This window comes from Drosophila rhopaloa, unplaced genomic scaffold, assembly GCF_018152115.1.
Source record: "Drosophila rhopaloa isolate 14029-0021.01 unplaced genomic scaffold, ASM1815211v1 contig_162, whole genome shotgun sequence".
In the NCBI taxonomy this organism is placed as follows: domain Eukaryota; kingdom Metazoa; phylum Arthropoda; class Insecta; order Diptera; family Drosophilidae; genus Drosophila; species Drosophila rhopaloa.
In genome coordinates this window covers 31,458-48,680 of record NW_025335042.1, presented here as the reverse complement: position 1 = coordinate 48,680, position 17,223 = coordinate 31,458, and the positions used below count along the sequence as shown (strand labels likewise).

Here is a 17,223-nt window from a genome sequence, read left to right as displayed (position 1 = left end):
GACGTTAAAGGAATTCGTGGTATGAATATTGCCTCTCGGTTAGAACGAACTGTGAAAATACCGGACTTGGGAGATTTCACTTGAAGTCTCAATTCCCTGTATACATTTTGGGGACTTAAGATTTTTAGAAACATTATTGGTGTACCAACTTACGCGTTAAATACTGCAAAGAAATATAATTGGATAATGAATACTATCTTCCACCTTAGTGACAGAGGTTATTGATTTGTATGTAAAATGATTTTAAAAGCTGATATTTTATTGAAAAAGATCTGTCATTTCTTCAAGTTAAAATTGCTTGTTTTATTTAAAGTCGACCATCGAATGTGATAGCAATATCAGAGTTTTGGGGTTTTAATTTTCAAAATTTCTTTTCTAACAGGTTGCTGATAAGCAGTTTAAAGACAAAGTAGGAAAAAAAAGTTGGTTTTTTTGTGATGCTGTCGGACTCCTAACAGTCCCCCATCACACTTTACTCGAAACTTGAATGTTCGGATAATAGCATTTAATGATGATTAAAAACTCAAATATTTTGGTTATTTATTTTCGTTTGATTTTAAGACTTATTGTTGGAGTCGTTTATTTTTAAAAATACTTTTAAACAGATTTAAAAAATGCAGCAAAGGGAACGTTTGAATAAGGCAAGACAATGTTTCATTGACCTCTACTTGTACACTTATTTCGCTGTTTAATTTTGGTTAATACAAATTTAAGAATAGTATACATATATATACATTTTTTTCGCGAGGAGTCCAACGGCCTACCAAACGCTTAAACGACCGAGTGCCGTGTATCGTACAACACGATTCCGAGTTAGAGCAAAACACTCTGAAAGGCTCATTAAAGTCATATTTATTTCTACAATGTTTTAATATTAGTTGAATATACTGTTAGTCTTCTTGAAACAGAAAAGTTAGACCGAGCTACCAAGTCGGGGCTTTTAATCTCACAAATAATGTTATAAAGAAAGACAGAACCAAACATCGTTCTACGGTTTTCTAGGGCGGTTAAATTAATTAACAGTAGTCTTCTCGAATTAGAAGGTAAGATAAGCTTTGCATCCCAGCTATGCAATATTTATTCCGTGTTGTGGACTTCAGTAGATATACTCATACTCCAGAATTTTAAGGACCAGCAAAATAAATAAAGTCTCGGTGACATAAGGATTATCGAATAATAAAACCCTGGATAAAAGTTATCCCCTAGAACTCTGAGCCGTTTAAATTTCGTTCACTTAGATCTTAAAAGTTATTTAGATCGGATTGTAGGTCTAAATGGCAAGATATATTCTTATATTGTAGGCATAATTTAACATCATCTGCGTACATAAGTACGCAAAAATGACTTGTAACTGAGTAAAGGTCGTTAATAAATATTGTAAGAAAAGGGACCAAGATGGCTTGTGGGACAGCGGAGGTAAACTGGGAAATTTAATAAGAGAATTTAAAAAAAAACTCTTTGTGTCCTGCCACTCAGATAACTTAAGATCCATATAGGAAAATCAACTGGAAACCGATAAAAAGTCATTAGCATGCAATTAGAGTCCTTATACTGCAGGCGTAAACTAACATTATCTACGTTCATAAGTACGCAAGAATGACTTTTTACTGAGAGAAGGTCGTTAAAAAATTATGTAAAACAAAACGGATCAAGATAGGTTGTGGGATACTGAAGGAAACACGGAAAATTTTAGAAGGAGAATTAAAAAAATAAGAGATAACTTAAGATCCATACAAGGATATCAACTGAAAATCATAACAGGTCAAGTTTTCGAACAGGAAGTAGGTTATGTACAGAGTCAACTGCTTTACGACAGACAGTGTAAATGACGTCTGTTTGAGAAATAACTTTTGAAACCCTTTATTCCAAATGAAGTGAGCTCCAAAAGGTTATTAGTTGTGGAGGTCAGCTAGGCCGGCAGTGCCCGATGAGTAAGATGTGTTTATTATTGCACCAGAAGATGATGTAACGGGTGTAAAAGTCGTTACGCTCCCACCGTCAAAATACAAAATTTAAGATATCAAATTTTGTGACGAAGCAATAAAAATTAAATACGCCATTTAACATATTCTCGTTTGGCCTCCTTAAGCAAAGTAATTAGGGCATTTTTAAAGCAGCCAAATGAACGGATTTTAAAAAGATCATGTGGGCTAAATTTTATATTCTCCAAAAACTGTTTAAAAAATCGTTTAAGTTGTTTCGATTGGCCGATTGTCTTAAAACTCCTTAGGACCTTCATAACAGAACCGTTATATTATACAATTGTGTATTTTTTTTTAATTTAAAAATAAAGTACAAAGAAGTGTACCACGAAGTATATCCAGAAAGTTTTTACAAAGTGTATAACAATTGAAATTCATTTAAGTAAATGGTTTGTATAAGGTGTATGAGTACCTTATTCTTAAAAGGTTTTCAAGAAAAGTTTAAATAAGAAAATTAATTTGTGAAATTTTTTTTATTTGTGCTTGTTTTGATGACAATGTTTAACAAATTAAAGCATTTTAATTGATCAACCCAAAGCACGCCAAATGATGTATGAAACAGTGCCTTTAGTTGGAGCTTTAATTTCTATTTTCTCTCGTTGTCGTTAATGATTATTTTTAAGTACTTTAAATGTTAAACACTTAAAAATTATTTTTAGCCCCAGTGAACAGCTTCTATGGACGCCAGAGGAGCATGCCACTAAAAACTTAAATTATTGATCCATCCATCGTTTGGGTTGCTTCTTTCGTTTATCCGATAACCTTCTCAAAATATTTAGTTGGTGTTTTCATCCCATAGCCCAAAATTCTGGTGGACGCTGTGTTAAATAAAGTTTCACAGAAAGAAGGTTAATTATTTGTTTAGGTCAGAGCGGAAAAAACTTACGCGATGCAGCTGTAGTAGTTACTTATACCAACATAAGTGCACGACATCAAAGTATAATGGGTTCTGGTACTTAAATTAGAAACTTGATTCTCCTCTTTAACTCCAGAATTTCTGCTCAATGCCATACTTAGTCTGTTTTGTTCGTAATTGAGTAAAAGCTTTCCGTTTCGCTTTCCATACCGGGATCCAAGAAAAAAACGATCGTTTCGTGGAACTATAATACGTCTGGACTTTAAGCTTTCTGTATTTGCTGTGCTTCCCGATGCAGTAATTTCGCTTGATCGGCCATAACGGCTACCCACGAAAAAAACTGGTCGTTTTTGAATTCCTAAAAAAAAAGGGAGAGTGTTAACAAAAAAGATATTATATTTGGATGTATCTACCGGAGGTATTAAATTAGTTGTTAAGTTTTTAAATTTGTTAATGTCTTTTTATAATTTATATTGTTTATTCTTATTGTTAAGTTAATTTCCGAAGATATCATTGTTTAGTTACATATGATAATTGATTTAGTTTAAATTAAAATTGCAGCCTTGGGACAGGGAAACCCAAGTTCAGCCCTGTATAGTCGATTTCGTTCAAATAACATATAACCCTGACTATCGGCCAGTGCCGATGCTTAAGACAGGTCACTGGTTTTCGAGTAACTTAACAGTTCGGATCAGTGGTAAGTGACTTCTAGTTGCTTAGACATAGCCAGTTGAAGTAGTCGCCAAGCGCGATTTCTCGACTTCGACTTTCACTGTACGGTTTACCGAATTTGACATTGACCACGGTGTTGGCCCTGATGGTTGGCGTCCGCTGGCTCGGCCATCGGTCCGGGGCTCGCCTTGTAGTCGGACTTCGGAGCGTTCCACTTCGTCACCCTGGCAAGCTTGGTGCAACACTATCTATTTTCGCTCTGCCATTGCAGGTGAGTAAGTGGTCGCCAGTAGCCACCGGCATATTCCTGTTCCTGCTGCTGCTTCCCCTTGCCATCTAATGAAATAATAATCACCTCGTTCTAGTCAAGCCCCTTCGCCCGGCTCATCGGGTTAGAGTCAATTGGCCCATACCGGCTCTGGGATGCCCAACGGGTTCCTTGTCGCAGAAGACGCAGTCGTTTCTTTCCAACTCCTCCAAAGGCTGACTACACCATCAGCTACACTTTGGTATGCTTGGGTATTCCCATAGCCGACTGGCCCTCGGGACCAAGCCACTTCCCGCGCCTGCGCTTTCAGTTGTTGTTCTCATTTTCTTATATTGGTGAGTAGACGTTTATTTCCTGAATAATGCTATGAACGAATAAAAATGTTTTTTGAACTAGTTCTGGATTTAATTGGTTTTTAAAAATACGTTGGTGTTGTTTGTTGGCTCAAATGTGAATTTTTTATGGAATTGTTAAAGACGTGAAGTTTAGTGTAAGTTAGTTTAGGGCGAAGGCGGGAGCACAATAAAGTTCTCTCTCGCTCTCTCGCTCTAAGTACTTTGTCGAAATATAGAATTGAGCCGTCGACACCTTTTTTCGTGTTCGTTCGTTTTTTCGTAATTAATAATTTTAGCCACCGCAGTTTTTTTTAGAAAACTCTCTGATTTTTCATGGCGCCCCCCGGTGGACTTTAAAATTATTAATATTTATTTTTGGCAACTAGTGACAGTGACACATAAAACAAGAAAGGAAAGCTAACTTCGGGCGGAGTCGAAGTTGATATACCCTTGCAGAATACCCTGTACATTATATTCTCCAAAATTATTCATATGATGCATTCTTAATACTCATAAAAAGTTCAGTTATATAGCCGCTATAGGATATAGTCGGCCGATTATTATGAAGTTTGGTAGGTCGGATTGATTGGCCAAAAATAAAACCCATAGAAAATCCGACATTCCTAACTTAACAAACACCAAAGTTAAGGCATTTCCAATCGTTCAGTTATATGGCAGCTATAGGATATGGTCGGCCGATCCTTATGAAATTTGGTAGGTCGGATTGATTGCCCAAATATAAAACCTATAGAAAATCCCAACTTCCTAACTTTACAAACACCAAAGTTATGGCATTTCCGATCAATCAGTTATATGGGAGCTATAGGATATAGTCGGCCGATCCTTATGAAATTTGGTAGGTCGGATTGATTGGCCAAATATAAAACCCATAGAAAATTCCAGCTTCCTAACTTTACAAACACCAAAGTTATGGTGTTATTTCCGATCAATCAGTTATATGGCAGCTATAGGATATAGTCGGCCGATCCCGGCCGTTCCGACATATATACTGCGTGCAAAGGAAAGAAGGGTGTGTGCAAAATTTCAATTCGATAGCTTTAAAACTGAGAGACTAGTTTGCGTAGAAACAGACAGACGGACAGACGGACATGGCTATATCAACTCAGGAGGTGATCCTGATCAAGAATATATATACTTTATAGGGTCGGAGATGTCTCCTTCACTGCGCTGCACACTTTTGACCAAAATTATAATACCCTCTGCAAGGGTATAAAAATAAATAAATAATACATAGCAGCTCCTGCTTAAAGTATCGCCGGTCGCGAAATACCCTGTTCGCCACAGAAGAAGTGCGCCAGAGGGATGCCCTGCGACTGATCGATTTGCAAGTGGCAGCTGGATTGAAAGACCCTAACGCTGAACCTGAGGTATTTGTGCAAAAATTTAAAGCTTGAGTTTAGAACAAAATCAATTTAATTGTTTATTGTCTTGCACCTCGCTTTTAATTCTTGGCACAGACGTAACGATATAGTAGAACTAGTTGTGCATGCATTTATTTATAATAAATAAAATAAAAATTATATTAAAATTTATTATATACACATACATATACACATAAACATTATATAATATAACATATTTAAACCGCCGTTGCACTATGGGGTAAATGGCCACTTTATCTGGCATTTAATATTACGAGTAAACGAAAAGAGATTTTTCACTGCAGTTTTTTGGATTATGTTACTATAGACCTAAAGAAACTATCATAAGAAAGTGGGCGTGTCTTGACCACCCACCACCGAAAACCACCCCCAACCCCACCCCCCGCAAAAATCAATACAAAATTTTATATTACGGGCATTATTAAAACTAGTAATATTAAATTTGGACACCAATTTTGTGCTTAGAATTTAGAATCTTAGAATTTTTCCACTCCCCCTATGCCCCCAAAATTATGAAAAATATAATATTGTGAGCAATTTTCTACGCAAACTAGTCCCTCAGTTTTAAAGCTATCTGCTTGAAACATTACCAAAAGTTGTCTTTCTGATGCAGGGGGTATATAAGTCGGAACGAGCCCGATCGGGCGACTATATCATATAGCTCCCATAGGAACAATCGGAAAAAACAATTCAAAAAAATTATAACTCTGTTGTTTTTAATTTTTTTTTTTTTTTGTAATTAAATTAAAATCGGACAACAATTTAATATAGCTGTCATAAAAACGATGGCAAAATGCAGCGCAAAATCGACAAAGCTTTATTGTTTTTAGTATTATAGGCATAGAAATCGAAATTTAGTCGATTTGTAATATCTTTCTTGTTTCTTAATATCCTTTCTTGTTTCTTTTAAAATAGCATTGTCCACATTGTTGTGGAAAAAGATCGAAAAAGCATTGAATTGCCTATACCATACAGCGAACAAATCCATGTTGGAAAAAGTAAGGTTACCTGAGAAAAATTACATTTCCACCAATTGACAACGCTACAACATACACTTGGACGTACTTCAAAATAATGCAAAACTCCTTTCCAAAATCCTATCCAAAGTTGAAATTTGTTTCTCAAAATCCTGCTTAAGATGCATTTATAAAATTAACAAATGGTATTATAAACAAGCACAATTTAAGCAATTAATCATATTTAACATATAGTCCAAACCTGAGAAATCCATATTCAAGAGTTGGTGCGTTTTTTTTTTGAGTTGTTTGTGAACAAATAAAAATCAAAGACCACAGCAAAAAATATGAAAACTGGGCAAGCGCTCTTTCGGATGCAACAGCTGACTTTACAGCTGTTATGCTAACATTAAACTGTTAAATATTAACATTTTGAGTTTGAGGCATAATAGTGTTATGTTTTCTTGACACTAATTTTATTCCAATTGGAACATTTTTTTGTCATTTACCCCATAGTGCGTTGGATGCAACCTTTAACTGTGTTATATTATTGCAATCACTGTCGCCCCAATTTATTTATTGAAACTAGAAAATTAATAGTTGGTAAAATCATCCCAGCCGCTATACATAACCAATACATAAGCCCCCATATACAAGCAGCTGCAGCGGTGAACTTTTTCGCTTGTCCGCCGTTAGCAACGTTGTAATTGTTGTTGGACTTTTGGCTTGGCGCGCTGACGATCACAGTGACGCGGTACCCTGCATTCGGACGGGTATACCGATTTTTGCCGTCATTTGTAACCACTATTAATTTTGATACTTCGTGGCTCGATATTCAATTTAATATTTTTGTTTCGTCGTTTTCTTTATGGATAATTATTAAAAATAAATTTTTGGAACAAACATTATAATTAAATTAAATTATTATTTACTCTTGTTTTTGTTTCGAAAATTTATTTAACATTTTGTCGTCGTTCTAATTAAACAATTATCCTGTTTTAAACTTTATTTATTTTAAATATTTATTATTCTTTGAATAAATAGTTTATTTATATATATATATTTATTTATTTTCGTGGCTTATATATAAAAATTAATTAAAAATGAGTCCAGATAAGCCAAAAACTCTTGAGCTCCTTGCGGATCTTAAAAACAAGCTAAAAAAACTAGTGATGAGCATCCGCCGATTAAATGATCGAATAGAAGCCGGCCAAATTCCGATTTAAGAAGTAAAACTAAATTGTTGGCTAGAGATTTTAAATGCTTCAATTATTAAGGCAACTCAATTACAAGAACAGATCGAAGATTTTGATGATGAGGAAGAGTTCGGAGAAAAGTTGCAAGAGCTTTCAATAATAACCAAGGCAAAAATAATGTCGCTTATCTCAGCCTAGAAGGCGGCAAGCGAAACTAAAATAATTATATCAGCTTCTGTAGTCCCATTGCCGAAAATCAGCGGCAATATTCGGAGTTTAAGAATTCCATTAGCCTTTTCGAAACTCATGTTCATCAAGACGACAGCATTCCCGTTATTGAAAAATTCAATCACTTAATTTCTTGTCTTTCTGGTGAAGTTTTGGGAACTATTAAGGCCTACCAAGTCACCGAGAGCAATTATGAAAAGGCGATGATCAGCCTGAAAAAGTGTATGATAACGAATGTTTTAATTTTTTTTAATAATATTTGTCTTCCGAAAATAACGCAAGAATCAGCGTCGTCTTTAAGAAATATTATCGACACCGTATCATCTATATACGGTTCTTTGTTATCGATAGGAGACGACACCAAGATTTCGAATGCAATGTTGATCCATCTTGTTTTGAACAGAGTAGACCCAGTGACCAAACAAAAATGGGAAGAACAATTAGATTATGAAAGGTGAACGCTTTGGTCCGATTTTGAAAAAATGTTAAACCGCCGATACCAGCATTTATCCGCTGAAGAATCGACGAAACCAAAGCAAGATAAAGTTATGTCGAGCAAGCCACATAATCGCAGCTCATTTTCTTGTTCTTCGTCCAACAGTAAATCCCAGCAAAGTTGTAGCTATTGCAATGCAGGAGACCATATCCTAGCGAACTGTGCTCCGTTTGGTCGCCTTTCGGTATTGCAAGGGTTCGACTTTTTAAAATCTGCTTCCTTATGCATCAATTGTATGCGAAAGGATCACAATGTTTCAAAATGCAAATTTAATAAATGTCGAGTTTGTGGCCGCTCGCATCACTTTTTACTGCATAGATATACAGTGTCCGAAAATAGTTTAGCGTTGCCACCACCCCAAGAGATTCTTTCTCCCTCTTTAAATCAAGATCAGCCTTCCACGTCACATGTTATGCATGCGACATTATTGGACAGAGTGATTTTAGCCACGTCGCTCGTAATGTAAGAACTAAAAACGGTGAATATATTTGGGCCCGAGCACTTCTTGACTCTGGGTCCCAAACGAATTTTATAATACCTTGCTCACCGCTTACAGATCCGTAAAGAGGAGTCGTGTATAAACTTACTTGGTATTGGCGAGTCCAATTCTCAAGTTAAGAAAAAGGTACACACAATGGTGAAGTCGCGTATAAATGGTAGTGAGTACTCTTTCGATTTTTGGATTTTGAAATCAATATCAGGATATCATCCTGACCAGTCGGTCAATATCAATGACTGGAAAATTCCAAAGAACCTACCACTAGCAGACCCCTATTTCTACAAGCCACAAAGAATAGATATGTTAATAGGAGCAGAATCATTTTTCGAATTATTTGCTGTTGGAAAAATTAGACAAGGTCCTGACTTTCCAACTCTGCAGAAAACCCTCCCTACTCCTACAGGCGGTGGGCAGCGCGCTCCTAAGCGCAGAAGAGCTGGGGAGTCCTCGTGGGAATCGAAGCAGTGATAAACTCCCGGCCGCTCGGAGCAATCAGCAACGACCCAAGCGACGGAGAGGCGCTGACTCCCAGGCACCTACTGACAGGCGGGCCGCTACTCGCCACACCAGCACTCCGGACCCCGGACCAGGAGGGTCTCAACTGCTTGCGGCGATGGCGGCTTGTCTCGTCAGTCAGGCAAATGTTCTGGGGGCGATGGTCCCGGGAATATGTCTTGGGCCTCCAAATTCGGGGCAAGTGACACCAGCAGCAGCCCAACATCAGCGAGGGAGATCTTGTCCTCGTAGCCGAGGACAACCTGCCGCCCCAACAATGGCTCCTCAGCAGGACGGCATGGTCAGGGTCGTCCACGTCCGGACTAGTGGAGGAGGCTTTTTTCGGCGGGCCATTCATAAGTTGGCGCAGCTTCCGTTATGTTGAAGCCGGATGGGTGTTCAACGGGGCCGGTGTTGGCTCAAATGTGAATTTTTTATGGAATTGTTAAAAACTTGAAGTTTAGTGTAAGTTAGTTTAGGGCGAAGGCGGGAGCACAATAAAGTTCTCTCTCGCTCTCGGCGAAGTCGCCCCGTCTTCGCCAACCTTCGTTAAGCTAGGCTCTAAGTACTTTGTCGAAATATAAAATAGACATTCGTTGAAATTGAATTAAGCCGTCGACACCTTTTTTCGTGTTCGTTCGTTTTTTCGCAATTAATAATTTTAGCCACCGCAGTTTGTTCGGTTTGAATAAATTAGAAAACTCTCTGACTTTTGTTATCATTCCCCTTCCGTTTCTGTGTTAGGTTTCATCACGCAAATAACTTGTCTTTTCCGGCCGTATAAGGGCGGTGGTTACATGCTCCTCCTAGCGTTTACCTGTTTGCTTCTTCGTGTTTGGTTGTGTCAGGTCTTAGCCGGTGGTGGCCACATGTTCATCCACATTTAAATGGTCCTTTGTATCATTGCGCCATCTTCTCCGCGAATCCTTCGATCGCTTTGGACAATTTGTGTTCTTTGATCAAAACACAATCTTCTATTTTTGGGTTGCACTGTATTCTCCTAAGGTTGTAGTGCCCTGCCTAGGCCTGTGCGGTTTTGTTCATATTTCGCAAAATCTAATATTTCCTTTATTTTAGATTTGTTTTGTGTGATCGGTGTTTTCGTGACCTGACGTTTTTACCATGTTCCTTTACCAAAAAGTGTCTTCGATTGTCTCGGCATTTGTCCTTCCATGAGGTAAATGCTGATCCCATTTGCGTTCTTTCGTTACGGTATACTGGTTGATCATTGTTTTTGCAGTGAGGTTGACTGTCTATATTTCTTGCGGTGTTTATCCGTTGTTATTACATTTTGTATTCTGAACCTGGCCACAATCTTTTCCCAAAAAGGCTTTTATAAAGTGGCCGTTGCCGATGGCCCTAGCCCAAAGTTCTTTGCTTGTATTTCTAGCCAACCAAGACGAATCTTGCGCAAAAATTCAGGTATTTGTTTCTCTACTGATTTTGTCTCTGTCTAACTCTAAACACAATTCCGTCACATGTTTTGCCAACTTCCAGTACTGCCTGTTGGGATTTGCTTGCTCGTTTTCTATTGTACGGTAGTACGTAGTTGGTTGAAAGGTGAACAGTTATGTGGTATGATGAACTTTTAGCAGAAAATGATCTCTTATTTGTGATTGAGGAGGAGATGCCAGAAGATGTAGATGAATACTGGACAAAGACAGAGAGATCAACTAAAGGCGTTATTATAGAATTTTTTACCGACTCTTTTCATTTATTCGCTGACAATAATTCGACTGCTAAAGAAATTTTTCAAAAATTAGATTACGTGTATGAACTTAAAAGTTTGGCTACGCAGCTTTCTCTGCGGAAGCAATAATTAACGTTTAAATTAAATGGCGACACTCTTCTCATTATTAATTTCAATAAATTTGACGAGTTGATCTGTGTTAATGGCATCAGGAGCAATCGAGGGGGTGGATAAAGTGGCACACCTTCTCTTAACATTGCCTTCTGTTAGCGATGGAGTTGTGACCGCCATAGAAACTTTATCTGCCGAACACGTTATTCTTTTTGTAGTAGCAACTGAAGTTCACAGAATTCAGTTTTAAATATTTTTTTAGTGATTTGAGGCTGAAAGTCTAAAGAAATTTCAAGGTTGGTAGCACATTTATTTTTTTTGTGATCGTAGGCTCTTTCTCACGCGGAGGATGTTTTTTGCTAGGTTTGTCTAGCTTGGAAGACCCCGACAGCCGGCCTGCGGAGCACCCTGCAATCAGCGATTGGCGTTGCCCAGCGGAGCACCCTGCAATCAGTATTGCTACTTGGAGCACCCTGTGATTAGATATTTGTGGTTCCCTTCGTTCAAAGGATTCCGCGAAGCCACTATGCCCAATTATTATTTAAATTTTCCCAGGAGGCCAAATTAAAGTAGACCCCTAGGCCCAACTATTACCTAAATCCGGATGGCGAATTAAAAATCTCAGGTCCAAATATTACTTAAATTTCCGGCGAAGAAATTAAAAGCCACTAAGCCAATCAATACATAAATTTATCAAGATGAGAAATTAAGTATCCCGCCCAGATTTTTGCTAAATTTCTTTCGCCGGATTTACCTCATTGTTAACCTGAAATTAACCTCCACAATAACCAAAAATAGTGTGCAGCGATTTGTGCAGATAAAAAATGAATTAATGACTGCACTGAGAGAAATTACGGAGGAATGTGAAGAGTTAAAATTACCAAAAAGTTAAAAATAATCGAAAATTTGAAGAAATTATGAAATAACAATAACTCTAAGAATAATTTTATAGTATACAAAAAATTATGAAGCAATTAATTAATTTGTTGAAAGTCATGTAATTATTCCATAACTGCGCGATTTAATTTACAGTTATTTCATCCTGGTTAAAGTTTTCTAATGTTAGTTTGATTTCGATACTATGTTTTAAAGTCTACTACAATATCAATGCGGGAAAAACGCCTTGATTTCTTTTCCAGCCTACCTGCGTCGGGAGATCGACCATCCGCCGAGGAATCAGCTGTGTGAGTTATAAATTTTCCATATAATTTATATATCTAACATAAACTTCTTTCAAACAAACCGAGATACACTAAAAGGAATTTAATAACGAAAATTTAAGAAATCTGAACCTTGAATTAAATTTAACATGCCATTTACAAATTAAAATTTAAAAGAGAATTAATATATACATTATATTTTGTTTTCACACACACGAAAACGTAAATAGTTAGTTTGAGCCACCGGCATAAAGAAAAATTAATTTAAGAAAGAAATCATTGAAGTGCTATAAATCCAAAATTTAGTTTATCACTGCTATTAGTCCGAATTATTTTTCATCAACATTTTAGTATATAATTATTTACAATCATTTTTATACACCTATATACTTATTTATCTACATTTTATCTACAAACATATTTGCATTTCTGAGCATAGTTTATAATGAATATCTTCTGGTACACATTTTTTTATAGTTTCATTAAGAAAATTTAAGAATGTCATTCACCTTTAAAAATATTATTAAAACAAGAAAGGAAAGCTTACTTCGGACGGAGCCGAAGTTGATATACCCTTGCAGAATATTCTGTAAATTATATTCTTCAAAATTATTCATTTGATGCATTCTTAATACTCATAAAAAGTCCCAATTTCGTAATTTTAAAAACACCAAAGTTATGGCATTTCCAATCGTTCAGTTATATGGCATCTATAAGAGATAGTCGGCCGATCATTATGAAATTTGGTATGTCGGATTGATTGGCCAAAAATAAAAACCCATAGAAAATCCCAACTTCTTAACTTTACAAACACCGAAGTTATGACACTTCCGATCAATCAGTTATATGGCGGCTATAGGATATAATCGTCCGATCCTTATAAAATTTGGTAAGTCGGATTAATTGGCCAAAAATAAAGCTCATAGAAAATCCCAACTTCCTAACATTAAAAACACAAAAGTTATGGCTTTTCCGATAGTTCAGGATTATGGCAGCTATATGATATAGTCGCCCGATCCGGCTCGTTCCGACTTAAATACTACCTGCAATAGAAAGACAATATTTGGGAAAGTTTCAAGCAGATAGCTTTAAAACTGAGGGACTAGTTTGCGTAGAAACGGACGGACAGACGGACGAACAGACGGACAGACGGACGGACAGACGGACGGACAGGCGGACATGGCTAGATCGACTCTCGTGGTGATGCTGATCAAGAATATATATACTTTATAGGGTCGGAAATGTCTCCTTCACTGCCTTGCAAACTTTTAACTGAAATTATAATACCCTCTGCAAGGGTATAATGAAAGCTTAAAATCATATTAACTGAACTCAGCTGATGTTTCTACGGTCCTAGGGTACACAAGGGATCACCAGAGGCATGCTCTAGCGGCAGGTGATCGTAGGTAGGGTGGGCGTACCGCAAGCACAATACCACCAGTGTTCTGCGAAATTCTTTTATTAAATTCTCGAATTCTTTTTTTTGTTTCTAGCTTTTCTTTAGTCGCAGTACGCTCAATTCTTGTCTTATCAATAATAATTTGTAGCAAGTGTGTGGATCTCCACTCTAAAGCGTGCCCCGCGAGTGTAGATTCATCCCATCCAGAACACAAATGCTATAATGGTTACACGCTACATTTCTTTAGTCAAAAATCCCTTACTTGACCACGAGATTAAGCTGAAGAATTTAAGTAAGAACCCAAACAATAAAGTTATGCAAACAATTTAAAATGTCAGCATTTCGGTAGACAAGGAAAAACAGGCCCAAGAGCTAATGCCGAAACAGGTAGATCGTTTGCATTCATGTTGAGGTAGGGCAAAAGTTATACGGGTGACCAGATCATAAACAACATCATATTTGCTTCTGCAAAGAGAACAGTCCAACTCCGCAGCAATCTTAATTTGAGCACTGGAAAATGTTTTGCAAAGATGTTCCACAAAATCTACTGTCCGTCTCCAAGATGCAAGCTGCAGGTTTGACAATTGAATTAAATTCAAAGGGAATACGAATTTCAATGAATGGACGTGTAAAAGCAATGTATCGATTGTTAATTTTAAAATGAACCATAAAGCATATTCAACTGACTCAAAAAGAAATCAAAGCTATAGTTTGTCGCATGAAAGATTAGGACATATAAGCAAGGGAAAGTTTTTAGAAATTGTGTTATAGAACTTGTAAAAAATTGTAAGATTTATGATGAATTATGCGAAGCTTGTATAAATGGTAGAGTTTCATTTGAGAAAGCTAAGAATAATGAATATATTCAGCGTCCTTTATTTATAATTCATGATGTTTGTGGTCCAATAACTCCTTCTAGTGTTGATGAAAGAAACTATTATGTTATTATTGTCGATCAATATACACATTGCTGTGTAACTTATTTAAAGGAACCCGATACAAGAGTAACTGTATTATGTCATTTCGCAAACAGGATAACTTGTACCGATTTCTTCCGAAAGAGCGGAAGGTGAGACCTTTATACCGGTGGCTTGGCTTAGATACATTATTCCCCTCTTTCTTGCTTCTGGGTTCGACTACAAAAAAATACATCTTTTTTTTCCGATATCTGTTCTCGCGCAACTAACACTCTTGAGGTAACACTCTATACCTCTATTATTTTGAGCTGCATTTCGACATCGTTTCTATGGCAGCTATATGATATTGTTGTCCGATTTTGATAAAACTAAAAGCGTAATTCTGATATAGTATTTAATCAATATATCTCAAAGGAATATTTTGATTAATAGAAAACCAGCAAAATATTTTTTTTTTTTTCATTTTTATTTTATTTGAATTTTTTTGATTTTCTATCGGAGCTATATTATATAGATGTTAGATTTTATTTAAATTAAAACCGTAATTCCGTAGTATTTTAATATTACCAAATCCGAAAGAATAAAAAAAAAATTAACAAGAAAGGAAAGCTAACTTCGGGCGGAGCCCTTGCAGAATATTATGTATTATATTCTCCAAAATTATTCATATGATGCATTCTTAACACTCATAAAACTTCCTAACTTTAATAACACCAAAGTTATGGCATTTCCAATCGTTCAGTTATATGGCAGCTATGGGATATAGTCGGCCGATCCTTATGGCATTTGGTAGGTTGGATTGACTGGCCAAATATAAAACCCATAGAAGATTCCAGCCTACTAACTTTACAAACACCAATGTTATGGAATTTCCGATCAATCAGTTATATGGGAGCTATAGGATATAGTTGGCCGATCCCTACATATATACTGCGTGCAAAGGAAAGAAGGGTGTGTGCAAAGTTTCAATTCGATATCTTTAAAACTGAGAGACTAGTTTGCGTAGAATCAGACAGACGGACAGACGGACAGACGGACGGACGGACAGACGGACATGCTTATATCAACTCAGGACGCGATCCTGATCAAGAATATATATACTTTATAGGGTCGGAGATGTCTCCCTCACTGAGTTGCACACTTTTGACCAAAATTATAATACCCTCTGCAAGGGTACTATGGGAGCTATATGATATAGTCGCCCGATCCGGCTAGTTCCGACATATATACTATCTTCACAAGAGAGACAACTGTTGGGAAAGTTTCAAGCAGATAGCTTGGGTAGAAACGGACAGCGGACAGACGGACATGGCTCAATCGGAGAGTCGATCAAAGTGATGCTGATCAAGAATATATTAGGTTGTCAAATAACTCCCTTCCGATTTTTTACTCTTTATTCAATGCATTATAAAAATTGATACTGTGAACAGATTTAGCTAAAATATGCCCCGTTTTGTTCGATAATGTGTTCCCATTTAGACGGCAACTTCATAATACCCCCTCGTAGAAATTTCCCTCCTTATTTGCGAAAAACTCTCACAGCCACTTTTCACAACCCTCTTTTGAGCACAACCTTACACCAGTAAGGGCATTCGCCATAGACAGGAACAGTCACTTGGCGCTTTGTCCGGCCCATATGGTGGATGCGATAATATCTCCCATCCAAGCTCCCGTAGCTTTTGACGAGTCATTAAAGAAGTGTGTGGTCTGGCGTTGTCCTGGTGAAACACTACCCCCTTCCTGTTGGAATTCTGGTCGCTCTGGACGATCGCCAGCTTCAAGCGGTCCAGTTGTTCGCAGTAGATTGTAGAATTAAGCGTCTGACCATATGAAAGCAGCTCATAGTGTATGATTCCCTTCCAATCCCACCAAACACAGAGCAAAACTTTCTTGGCCGTTAATCCCGGCTTGGCCACTGTTTTGGACAATTGTCGTATGTGATCCATTTTTCGTCCATCCGCTTCAAAAATGGGACGAGTTCATTCCGTTTCAGCGTTGATTCTGTCTAACAGGTTTTTTTGCGTCAAATCATGCGGCACCCAAACATCCAGCTTTTTTTTTGTATCCAGCCTTCTGCAGATGGTTTAAAACGGTTTGGTGACTAACTTCTATCTCCTCGGCGATGTCACGGGATCGATGCCGGTCTATCTCGATGTTTTCCATGATTTGATCGGTATTTGTCGTCACAGGTCTTCCGCCGACTGGCTTATCCATGGTGTCGTTTTCACCGGCTCTGAATCGTCGAAACCCTTCCTCCGCGGTTCGAAGTTATAGAGTACGCTCCCCTAAAACATTACTAATCTCACGGAATGTTTCTCTAGCGGATTTACCTGTTACGAGGGAAAACTTTAAAACAGCGCGAATTTCGGCGTAGGCGAACTCCATGTTTACACATGTATAACTTTTCAACGCAATAATCAAACTCGTTATAAATAGCGTCGTTTTGTAGGTTATGTCAAGACCTTTCAATATATGGCATTGCCCGATACCGCTATTTAGCCATTTGCACAAAGCCGCCAAATTAAAAAACCAAAAAAAGCGGAAAGGAGATATTTGACAA

General features: G+C 37.3%; 2 protein-coding genes across 2 annotated transcripts; both read right to left on the bottom strand.

Annotated features, from left to right (window-relative positions):
- Positions 1-2,474: 2,474 nt before the first annotated feature.
- On the bottom strand, positions 2,475-9,744 carry LOC108039750. Its single transcript, XM_017116836.2, has 3 exons — positions 9,432-9,744; positions 2,869-3,196; positions 2,475-2,800 (listed from the first exon to the last, which is right to left on the bottom strand). The coding sequence occupies exons 1-3, from the start codon at positions 9,742-9,744 to the stop codon at positions 2,758-2,760; spliced, it is 684 nt and encodes a 227-aa protein (XP_016972325.2). The 3' UTR covers positions 2,475-2,757.
- A 6,493-nt stretch (positions 9,745-16,237) lies between these two features.
- On the bottom strand, positions 16,238-16,877 carry LOC123037367 (histone-lysine N-methyltransferase SETMAR-like). The gene is made up of 2 exons (XM_044457511.1): positions 16,709-16,877; positions 16,238-16,623 (listed from the first exon to the last, which is right to left on the bottom strand). The coding sequence occupies exons 1-2, from the start codon at positions 16,875-16,877 to the stop codon at positions 16,238-16,240; spliced, it is 555 nt and encodes a 184-aa protein (XP_044313446.1).
- Between the last annotated feature and the right edge of the window lie 346 nt (positions 16,878-17,223).

Coding starts and splice junctions, on each gene's coding strand:
- LOC108039750 (XM_017116836.2), bottom strand. CDS start 9,744: ATGAATGGCCCGCCGAAAAAAGCCTCCTCCACTAGTCCGGACGTGGAC. Junction 3,197..9,431: donor GAGTAGCGGCCCGCCTGTCA/GTAGGTGCCTGG, acceptor CTTTTTTTTTAG/GAATTCAAAAACGACCAGTT. Junction 2,801..2,868: donor AACTACTACAGCTGCATCGC/GTAAGTTTTTTC, acceptor TATTTAACACAG/CGTCCACCAGAATTTTGGGC.
- LOC123037367 (XM_044457511.1), bottom strand. CDS start 16,877: ATGGATAAGCCAGTCGGCGGAAGACCTGTGACGACAAATACCGATCAA. Junction 16,624..16,708: donor ATACAAAAAAAAAGCTGGAT/GTTTGGGTGCCG, acceptor CCATTTTTGAAG/CGGATGGACGAAAAATGGAT.